Source organism: Buteo buteo, chromosome 21, assembly GCF_964188355.1.
Source record: "Buteo buteo chromosome 21, bButBut1.hap1.1, whole genome shotgun sequence".
NCBI classification, from domain to species: domain Eukaryota; kingdom Metazoa; phylum Chordata; class Aves; order Accipitriformes; family Accipitridae; genus Buteo; species Buteo buteo.
Genome location: NC_134191.1, coordinates 20,731,264 through 20,742,019, shown reverse-complemented (window position 1 = coordinate 20,742,019; position 10,756 = coordinate 20,731,264). Strand labels below are relative to the sequence as shown.

Here is a 10,756-nt window from a genome sequence, read left to right as displayed (position 1 = left end):
CCGCTTCCCGCCCGGCCCGGAAGTGACCTCACGGGGCCAGCGCGGGCCCCGCGCCCCCGCCAAGGCCGGGGGCGGAGCCTGAAGGGGGGCGGGGCCGCGCCCCCGGGTCTCCCCGCCCGCCGCGCCCGTGTACCCTGAAGCCTAACGACGGCGGCCGGGCCGCGGAGCCGCCTCCCGGGCGGTGGCCGGGACGAGCTGCCGCAGGGCCCCCCCGCCGCCCTTACCGCCTGGACAGCGACGTCCCTTCCAGCCTGCCCGGGCCGCCCCGCCTCGCCCGGCCCTGGCAGGAGCCGCACCACGTGCCGCCGGCACGCGAGGCAGGCCGCCGGCACCCCGGGCCCCACAGAGAGACAGGGCAGGCGGCACTGGTGCTGTCTCAGTTTGTCCTCAGCGGGGTCTTTATTTGCCAGAGATACAGCGTGGGGGGCACGGGGGGTGGGGGGGCACGGGCACGCGGGGCGCTGGCGGCAGCCGCAGGCAGAGCCGGCCCTGCAGGCATGCAGCTGCGAGGGAGCGAAGCGGGGACCGGGGAGGGGGGGGAAGGCACGAGGGGGGGCCATTTGGGATCCTCCAGACACGATGTGTGGGGGGGCCCCATGCTCCCTCGCCCCCCCTGCAACGCGCCCCCTCCGGGGCCCTGGGATGGAGAGGGGGTGCCAGGTGCTCTGCCCACTGGGGACCCCCCTCCGTCCCACGCGGCCCCACCTGTGGTCCCGCACATGCACGCGTGTCCCGGGGGGCCCCGTGCGACATCCCCCCGGCCCCGCGGGGCGTGCGGCCGGGGTGGGCTGCCCCGTATCTCTGGGCATCCCCGGGGGGGCGAGGGGGGGACGGCGGCGGGGGACAGACTGAGAGAGCGAGGGGGGGACAGACCGACCGGCAAAGCCACCGAGGGGGGCCAGGAGGGGCCGGGGGGGGGGACCGGGGAGGACGGGCTCCATGCAGGGCTCTGCCCCGCGGCCGGCTCTCCGTCGGGGCACGTAGAAAACGGGGCGCAGGCAGGGGCGCAGGGGGGACCATGCCGGGGGCTATGTACAGAAGGGGGGGGCACGGGGGCCACCGCCGCTCAGCCGGTCTGCTCGCCGGGGGCCTCGGTGGTGGTGGCGGCGGCGGCGGTGGCAGCCCCGTCCCCGTTACACGTGGCGGCGGGCGGCGTGCCGGGGGTCGCGGGGGCCGCAGTGTCCGTGGCGGCGGTGGCAGTGGTGGCGGTGGCGGCAGTGGTAGCGGTGGCGGTGGTGGCCGTGGTGGCAGCGGTGGCCGCGGTGGCCGGTGCTGGGGCCGTCTCCGTCTGCTCGGGTGCTCGCAGGCGTTTCATGAGCGTGGTCACTCGCACGGCTTTCTGCGGGGGGAGAGGCGGGGGGCCGTGGGGCACGGGTGCTCCCCGGGCCCCTCACCGGGGCGTCGGGTCCCCCACCGGGGATGCCTGCTGGGGGCTGGTGGGGTCGCCCCCAGAGGCTGACAGCCCTGTGGTGGGGGAATGGGCTCGGCTGAGAGGGGAAACTGAGGCACGGGGTGCCCCCCCCCCCCCCACCTTCCACTTGGCCCGGGCAAAGTTCTTCTCGATCTGGGCGCAGACACCGTCCTTGATGTTCTTGTCAGAGGCGGCGTTGCCGGAGATCCTGGGGAGGCGGGGAGGGGTGAGCGGCCCCCGCCAGCCCCCCCCGGCCCCCCCCGTCCGCCCCCACCGCCCCTCACCACTCGTGGGAGATGGCTTCCTCCGCCGTGATCCGCTGGTCCTGCTCCACCTCCATCAGGCGCGTCACCAGCTCCTTGGCTGGGGGCACCGGGGGGGAAAGTCAGCGCTGGAGGGGGGACAATGTGGGACGCCGTGTCCCCCCCCCACCCCGCCAGCGTGGGGCTCACCCGCCTGCGAGATGTCGTCCCAGTACGGCGGGTCGAACTCGTAGTCCCCGGCCAGGATTTTGCGGAAGAGGTTCTTGTCGTGGTTCTCGTAATCATCCTCGTCCGCCTCCTCGTAGAAAGGGGGGTTCCCCGAGAGGCTGGGGGACGGGGCGGGGGGCTCAGCCTGGCCCCCCGTCCCCCAGCCCCCCGCGGCCGCCCCGTCCCTCGCCCCGCACTCACAGGATGTACATGATGACGCCGATGGCCCAGCAGTCCACCGGCCGCCCGTACCGCTGCCGCCCCACCACCTCCGGAGCTGCGGGGGACAGGAGAGCGGCCCTGCCCCGGGGGTCCCTAAACCCCCCGGCCCCTCACCCTCGGGGTGGTGGGGAGCGAGAGGGACCCACCGGCAGCCCCCAGGATCAGCCCTCTGGGGTGACGGGGAGCGGGAGGGACCCACCGGGAGCCCCCAGGGTCAGCAGCAGGGACCCGATGAGAGCTCCTGGGACCGGTCCCCGGGGTGGCAAGGAGCATCGGGGACCCCGCCGGGACCCCGGCAGCGCTGCCCGCCCCTGCGCGCCCGCCCGGCTGGCTCTCGCCCACCCACCCAGGTACTCGGGGGTGCCGCAGGGCTCCTTGATGAGCCCGTTCTCCAGCTTGGCCAGGTGGAAGTCACTGATGACGATCTTGGAGTTCTTCAGGCGGTTATAGTACACCAGGTTCTCCAGCTGCCGGCGCAGGGGTCGTGAGCATCGGGGCGGGGGGCACGCCGGCGCCGGCGGGTGCTCCCACCTCCCCACCACCCACCTTGAGGTTCCTGTGGACGATCTTGAGCGAGTGCAGGTAGGCGACGGCCTCCAGCACCTGCCGGATGACGTTGCTGGTGTCCCTCTCGGAGTAGTAGCCCTGGTCCAGGATCCAGTCGAAGACCTCCCGGCCGGTGGCCCTGCCAACGGCAGCTCTGCCGAGACCCCCCCGCCCCCGGCGGGGGCACCCCCAGCCAGCCACCCCTGCGCCCCCCTAAACTTACAGCTCCAGGAAGATGAAATACTCCTTGCGGGTGATGTAGACGTCCACCAGCTGCAGGATGTTGGGGTGCTTCACCCTATGGAGAGACAGGGGCGTGGGTGGGGGTCCCCAATTTGCCCAGCAGCACAGGAGCACACCCCCTGCCCAGCCCCAGCACCCACATTTTGAGGATGATGATCTCGTTTTTGGCCGCCTTCCGTACTTTCCGCCCGTCCCGCTTCAAAAACTTCTTGCAGGTGTACAGCTTCCCCGTCGTCTTCTCCTTGGCCCGGAAGATTTCACAGAACTCCTCCCTGCAAGGGCACCCGCAGCCATCACCCCCCCCTCCCAGGACCACCGAGCTCGGGGTGCTCGGGTGGTCCCCAGGCCCGTCAGCATCCCCCCCCCCATCCCAGCGGCAAGGGGAGATGCCACGGGGGTGGAAGGAAGCTGCGGCTAAAATCCGCTCTGGAGCAGAGCGGGGGAAAAATAACAGGCAGTGAGAAGGAACTGATATGGAATAAACAAATTGATAGGGAAGGGGGAAAATCTGCTGATTAAAAAGCCCCCTCCCTGCAGCAGCCGGGGTAGGACCCGCTGCGAAGCCGCCCATGCCGAGGCAGAACAGCAGCACGCCCCGACATTAATGTCAGCGCCACGGTCGGGAAGAAAGAAGGGAAGACGCGCCGGTTGCCTGGGAATGCTGCAATATTTCTGTTCTATTATAGATGATGCTCGAGCCCATCGGCCGGGCCAGAGCCGCAGAGGAGCCCCCGGGGGGCAGCCGGCACCAGTCCGGCAAAGCGTTTGGCTTTCCAGCCCCCCTGGCTGCCCCAAAATCCTCATGGCTGCTGCCCTGGGTGCAGGGGAACTGGGAGCCATGGGCTTTGGGACAGGCTGCTGGGAGGATGGAGCAAAGCTTTGAGAGCACCCAAAAAGGTCCCCGCTGCCACCCAGCATCACCCCGCCAGGCGTGACCCACGGCCAAGCGGTCCCGGTGTTTTGGAGGCCGACGGAAAAATTTGTGGGACATATTTTGGGGTCAAACCACTCTCAATAGGTCTGAGGGCTTCACTTGTGGAGCGCTTCCTAACGGGTGCTCCAGCACGGCAATAAATTTTGGGGCGAAGCAGCAGCGCTCCGCTCCCCCCCAAGTGACATCTGCCCATTCCTTTGCGGGAGCAGAGCCCTCCCGCTTCCCGGAGCGCTCAGGGAAGCCGGGATCGCGTGGAATTGCTGCAAGCCCTGCAGATCTTGGGGGGAGGAGGGAGGGATACGGGGAGCCGCCCGGCTGCAGCCGGCAGCAGCGGGTAGATCCTCGCTGCCCTCTCGGCACCGGCGGTAAATACCCCACACGCCTGTCAGCGAGAGGGATGAATTAGGGGACAGCCACCCCGAAATGCGCCCTGCCCGTCCCCGCCGGGGACCGGCACCCCGAAAGCCCCCGCGGGCAGCGTCGTGCCGTTCCTCAGCCCGGGGGCACGCAAGCGCTTGGGGTCCCCGGGGCTCCCGCGGGGCCGGGGAGGGACCAACTCACGTTTTGATGACCTGGCCCAGGTCATATCTGTCGGTCACCTCGGACGGCTGGTTATAATCTTTCTTGTCTCCCAGCGTCACGCAGCCAAACGGCATCGCAGGGCCCGGTGCTGGCAGGGCAGGGAGAGGCGGTGAGCGCCCCGGCACCGCCGGCCCCCCTGGAGCCGTACCAGCCCCCCTCCCGCCCGAGCCGTCCTAATTAACGTAAAACCTGACGAAGCACAGCGGTCGCTCGTGCTTCCCGGCCGCCGCAAGCCACCACGTGCCCAGCCCCACTGATGCGCGTCCACCCCCGTGGCGTCCGGCCGCTCTGCCTGGGCTCGGGCTGCAGGCACGGCCGCAAGCCGGCCCGTCCGGCCCTCCTTTGCGGTTCGTTAATGATTTATTAAGTAGCCAGAGCTAGCGCAGAGCCTGGAGCACCCGCTGGGGAGGGAAGTGGAGGCAAATGGACCCCTTCCCGTTTCGCAGCCCGGTTATGCCTGGTGGTGACATTTCTGTAGCCAGGGCTTCCCCAGGCAGAGCACTGTCACACACCATCACACGTGCACTGAGTTACACCAGCCTCAGCTCCCTGTCCCCTACCAGCCCTGACAGCCCCACCGCAGCACTGGGCAGGCGGGCACTGTGGTTCGGCAGTGCCGGCCCTCCTGCCGCCGGCAGCTGGCAGGACACCGGCCCCGGCATGCACCAGCTCCTCCGGCCCTTTAGGAAAGATGTTTTGCCCCTTGCTTTCCTGCCGGGAACCCTTTGAATCCAGACCCTGCTTGGAAGCTTCCCAGCAAAAAATTGGTCCCATAAAGTGTTTTTTTTTCCCCTTTCCCACCCCGTTACCGGGAGGAACTTTCAATTGGCGTTATTTTCTCATGGCTTAGAAGGAGACAGGGCTCCCCGGGCCCCCCCGGCCCTCTTGGACAGGCCTGAACCGGACCCCACAATGGGATGCTGGCGTGATGCTGGAGGCACCCATCGCCCACTGCTAAAGCTCCTGAAACACCACACTGCAACGTGCCGGCCTCACCGTGCCGTGCCGGCAGCGCCCGCGGCCCGGCAGCGAGGGCCGCGGGCAGGATGGCAGTGCGGGATGCGGGAGCCGGCATCGCGGGTACCCAAGCTCTGAGCCTGTTGCTATGGCAATGGGAGCTGGAGATGCAGAAAGCGGCACATCCTTCGGAGGGGGCAGGGACGGGCAGCACCCGGCAGCACCCGACCCACCCTCAGGTGCACAGCCCCGTCCCCGCCGCACGGGCCCCAGGAGGACGGTGGTCTTGCCCACAGCACCCAGGGCACGCACCTAAGCACTCTCGGGGGTGATCGACCCCAAACCTGGGTGGGACGTGGGTGCGGCGAGCCAGGGAATTGGGGGATGCTCCTTCCTGCCTCCATCCCTCGGGGCTGCCCTGCCTCCGTGCCTGCCCAAGCGATGCCCGCAGGATGGGTGCTCCCAGCTCACCCGACACCCAGGCACCCTCCTGCCAGGAAAGACCGCGCCAGGCAAGAGCACCCGTCCCTGTCCCGCTCAGGCTGCACCCGCTCCCAAAAGAGAAGCAGAGCACCCATGGGACACCTCTCTCCAGGCTGCAGACCGAGTGAGACTTTCCAGCCCACGCTCAGCTCATCCCAACAGCCTCCTGGGCAAACATGACCTGCCCGGCACCTCTGTGTCCCCATGCCACACGACGCCGGCTCTGCCGTGCCACCGTGCCCGGCCAAGGGGACGAGGGCCGTCCTGGCAGCTGCTGGCTGGCGTGGCAGCGGGCTCGGTGCCGCGGGCCGGCAGGGGCAGGGCTGGCCTGCGGGTGGGCGGGAAGGCTGCCAGCACCGGCAGCGTGATGCCAGGATTAGCTGGGAAGGGGACCCGGGTGGGATGATGTATCGGGATTTTATTGCTGTCTCTGCGAGCGCTCAGCTAATCTGCGCTCATAAAATTAGTTCCCGTTGGTTTAGCGGGGACCCATCGTGCCAGGGCTGAGCACCGGCACTCTCCCCTGCCCCGGGCTGATTCGGGGGGGTGGGGGGGCTCAGCGTACCTGGGGTGCCCTGCAAGGGAGGCTGGCACCCAGCCCCACAGTGGGGACAGCACCCGCGCCCCACAGGTGAGAGCACCCTGGCCATGGCAGGGGCACCCAGGCAAGGGGTGGGCAAAGGGGTGACTGTTTCCTCCCCGGGGTGCTGGGGGGGGGGGGGGGGAGGCTGGGTGCTGTGCTGGCACCCGCACAGAGCCAGCCCCCCCCAGCATCTAATTTGGGAGCAGAAGCAACAGCGGGTGTAAGACAATAGCGGGGAAGTGGGTGGCCGGGTGCGGACGGCACGGAGGGGATGACGCAGCCGTACAGCCCTCGCCAGCGGGCCCCCCCCAGCCCCCCGCACCCCAGCTCTGCCCCACGGCATGGGGTGCTACCGGCCGGTGCTCTGTGTCCGGCCCTGCTTCCACCTGCAGCCGCCCTGGACGTGTCCGTGGCGGGGAGGGGAGAAAGGGGGGGGGGGGGTCCCCGCTGCCATCCCGCTCCCCCACATCCCAGGGGGGAAGGATGTACCGGCGAGAGGCACAAACGCAGCCGGGCCGAGATGGCCCGAAATATTGCTAGTGCAGGCAGCAGGCAAGCAGCGGGGAGGCGGAGGGGCTGCGCCAGCCTTGTGCTGCCCACAGCAGCACCCGGGCTGGGGCAGAGGCAGGGCTGGGGGAGTCCCACCGCCCCCCCCCCGGGGCCGGACCGGAGCCCGCCGCCCCCCCCGCCCCGTGGCCGGGGATTTGGGGAGCGGTGCGGAGGTGCAGCCCGGGCCGTGCACCGCAGGGGAGCTCTCGGTCGTGGCCGGCTCGGAGCGATGCGGCAGCGGGGCTGCGGGAGAGAGGGGCAGGGGGCCCGGGAGGGGATGGATGCTCGGCGGCGGGGGTGCGGGTCCCCGGCAGCAAACCCCCGCCCCGCCACGGGGCCGGCCCGGCTTCTCCGGGCTCCGCGCTGGCCGCGGGGGCGGGAGCGGGCCCGGGGGAGGTTGGCGGGCAGGGAGGGGAGCCGGGCTCCGGCGTCCGGCCGTGCCCGCGGCGCCCGTCGGGGCTCGGGCTCTGCGGGACGCGGGGAGCCGTCGGGGCGCGCCCGCAGCCCGGCACGGACCGCCGGGGTGTCCCGGGCCACCGGGGGGCTGAGGAGGGCGGCGGGGCGGGGGCGGGTGGGCTGGGGGAGTGCGGGGGCGGCCCCGGGCCAACAAGTGCCAAATCCCAGCAACGCCCCCACCCCGGGCGGGCCCGGCCCCCCTCGCCCACGGGCACGGACCGGCACGCCTGGGCTCGGTTCGGCTCGGCTCGGCTCGGCTGGGCTCGGGGCTGTCCCGGCGCGGCGCCGCGCTCACCTGCACGCCTCTCCGACCGCAACGGGGGGCCGCGGCCCGGGGCCGCCGCTCGGGGCGGGGGGCTGCGCGCCCCTCCCTCCCTCCCTTCCTTCCTTCCAGCCGAGCCGAGCCGAGCCGAGCCGAGCCGAGCCGAGCCGAGCCGAGCCGAGCCGAGCCGAGCCGTCGGTCCGTCGCGGCGCGGCCCCGCGCGCCCGGCGCGGCAAGTTGGGGGGGGGGGGGGGGGGCGGGATAGAGAGGCCCCGCCCCGCCCCCGGGGCGCCCCGCCCCGCCCCGCCCCTGACGTCACCGCCAAACTTCGCGCCCCGCCCGTCGGGCGCGGGAGAGACACCCGCGGGGACGCGTCACGCGTGGCGCTGGGACGCGAGTCCCCGGCAGCGCGACGGGACCGGGGGGGGCCGCGTCCCCTCGGGGCGGCCCCGGCGAAGTCACCCGAAGCGGGCTGGGGCGCTGCCACGCCTCGGGGACCGGGGGACCCTACGGGACCCCGCGTCGCGGCCCACGCGGCGGGGAGCGGGGAGCGTGTAAATAGCCGTGAGCCCCCGCGGCTTGCTCCGCTCCGGCTGCTGCCTGCCGATGTCCCTTGAGCCCGTCCCCGCTGTCCCCGTCCGAGCTCCTCGCCCCACGGGGTGGCTGCCCAAAGGGAGGCTGCGCCCCACGGGCCGCATCCTGCCAAGGCCCAAGAGCCGGGGCAGCCCTGGTGTCACTGTGGGCTTTGCTGAGATCATAGAATCATAGAATCATTTAGGTTGGAAAAGATCATCGAGTCCATCATCCGTGCCCACTGAACCATGATAGCGGGGACTGATGCGAGATACAGAGCACCGGGGTGAGCCGGGGTCCCCTGGGCTGTGCCATGGCCGCTGGCCCTGGGTGGGATGGGACAGGATAGGATGGGATGGGTGGGATGGGACAGGGTGGATGGGATGGGACAGGGTGGGATGGGATGGGATGGGACAGCAGCAGATTATTAGCAGTGCTGAGCGTGGGCCCAGCATCACAGGTGTCGGTCCCCTGAGGGCGCTAAAAGGCACCATGGAGACGCATGCAGGCACACGGTCCTGCCTCTGTGCCACGATCCTGTGGGAGCCAGGCAACTTCCCCCGTCCTCTTTCCCCAGCTGTGGGGCCAAAGGCCCTGCTCGCTCCCCCATGGACAGCGATTGTCTGTGTCCCACGGCCCAGGGGCAAGAAAGGGGTAAGAAATCAGCCACCCCGATACCCTTAACTCTGCCCACAGCCTGGGCATGGCGCCCAGCCCGGGGCGGGCAGCACGGCCCTGGGGGCGCAGCAGGGCCCCCAGCCCCCGGAGCACCTCACTCCTCACGAAACGTAGCCGCGTGTGCAGAGCCTCCCAAATGGCTGCGTGCTGCGTGCTGGCATTTGCGGTCCATATGGTGCCGCTTCCGAGCTGCACCCCCTCTCGCCTCCCCTCCCACCTCCCCTCCCACCCCTGCACCCGCCAAACCCAATTTCCCCCAAACCACCCAGCCCACGCCGTCCTGAGCTGCCGTGGGGATATGGCCAACCTCTCCTGTGATCCACAGCCCCCCGAGCCCGGGTCGGGCAGGCCCGTGGACAGGGGACACCGGGGTCCCGTCCCCAAAGCCAGCATCTCCCCTCTGCGCACAGGGAGACCGGCCAGCACCCCAAGGCGGAGACAGCCCAGGGCACCCCATGCGCCCGTCCCCTGCAGGGCACCGAGCCGTGTGAGCCCTTGGCCCACCGCCACCCGTGCCGGGTAATTAACGGCGCGTGAGAGCAGGGGAATTAGCAGGGCACTGTAGTTTGAGCTTCTAATCAAGAGTTTAATCATACCGGCTGGCAGCAGCGCGGCACCATTATTAATCTTTGCACCTCGCGGGAACCTGGAGCGTAACTCACAATTACCCGGCAGGTGCCTGGCGCGGCTCGGGGCTGCCCGGTGGTGGCTCGTGGCACAGGGGACGGGCCGGCGTTCCTCCAGCACCCCTCGGCCCCGCTCGCACCCATCACCTCCTGGCACCAGCCTCCTGCCTGTGGCAGAACCGCCCCGGGGTCCCATCGCTGCCCCCTGCTCCCCTCCTGGCCCCGGCTGTTGTTCAGATCTTGGGCCACCCCGTGCCCCATTTTGGGGTGATGGGCTCTGCTGAACCCAACAGCGTTCACCCCCGCTGTACCCTGCCCCGCTGCCCTGCTCACCACTGCCCCGTGCACCCACCGCCCCGTGCACCCGTGGCCCCATGCGCCCAGTGCCCTGTGCCCCCCCCACCCCACGCACCCGCTGCCCCGTGCACCCACCGCCCTTCCCACTGTCCCGCAGTGAGCCCAGAACCGGGTGCAGGGGGACGTGGCCGGTCTGGGGTGACACTTCCCGCAGGACCCCTGCAGTGAGTAAGCCCCGGCTGCCCGAGGAGGGGGTGCCAGGGCTGGGGGCACCCGGCCGTACCCCTCTGCTTCCCGTGGGGGGACACGGGATGGGGGACACCCGGCCGTACCCCTCTACCCCAGGCGGGGTGGAGGGGGTGCAGGGCCAGCCCAGCCTGGCAGGCCGGCACCGGGGGGGTTTCGCGGTGGGGTGCGGTGGGGTGCGGCAGGGAGAAGGGGGGTGCAGCGTGTCCGTGACTCAAGCGCCACGCGGCACCGCATCCCTGCGTGCTCGCCATCGCCATGGCAACCGCCAGGCAATCAGCGATAATTGCGTGCGTCGGCCTGGCAACGGGGCCAAATAAACCCCAGCCCTCCTTTCGGGGGGCTGGCGGGGGGGGGGGGCGGGGAGCGAAGAAAAAAAGGGGTCGCAGCCACCCGGCGCCTCTCCTGGCCTTTTATTTGGGGTCAGCAGCAGCGGGGGTGCACGGCGGCGGGGCCGCCCTCCCCGTAGGCGTCCCGCGGCACCCACGCGCCCTGGAAGGCGTCGAGGGAGGCGGCCGGCGAGCCGCCCAGCCAGGCGGCCACGCGGCGGCGGGGGGCGGCTTCGGGGGGCACCCCCAGCTCGGCGGCCAGGCGCTCGGCGAAGCCGCGCGGCAGCGTGGTCCCCCCCGCCAGCAGCG

General features: G+C 70.9%; 1 protein-coding gene across 1 annotated transcript; it reads right to left on the bottom strand.

Annotated features, from left to right (window-relative positions):
* Positions 1-1,066: 1,066 nt before the first annotated feature.
* On the bottom strand, positions 1,067-4,696 carry CAMKV (CaM kinase like vesicle associated). Its single transcript, XM_075052701.1, has 11 exons — positions 4,598-4,696; positions 4,388-4,496; positions 3,033-3,164; positions 2,873-2,947; positions 2,650-2,788; positions 2,450-2,570; positions 2,083-2,158; positions 1,864-2,000; positions 1,696-1,774; positions 1,532-1,619; positions 1,067-1,339 (listed from the first exon to the last, which is right to left on the bottom strand). The coding sequence occupies exons 2-11, from the start codon at positions 4,480-4,482 to the stop codon at positions 1,067-1,069; spliced, it is 1,215 nt and encodes a 404-aa protein (XP_074908802.1). The 5' UTR covers positions 4,483-4,496; positions 4,598-4,696.
* Between the last annotated feature and the right edge of the window lie 6,060 nt (positions 4,697-10,756).

Excerpts from the sequence above, each read along its gene's own strand:
- CAMKV (XM_075052701.1), bottom strand. The coding sequence starts at position 4,482 with ATGCCGTTTGGCTGCGTGACGCTGGGAGACAAGAAAGATTATAACCAG. Across the intron at positions 2,948-3,032 it reads GAGATCATCATCCTCAAAAT|GGTGAAGCACCCCAACATCC; the intron begins GTGGGTGCTGGG and ends GTCTCTCCATAG. Across the intron at positions 1,340-1,531 it reads TTGCCCGGGCCAAGTGGAAG|AAAGCCGTGCGAGTGACCAC; the intron begins GTGGGGGGGGGG and ends CTCCCCCCGCAG.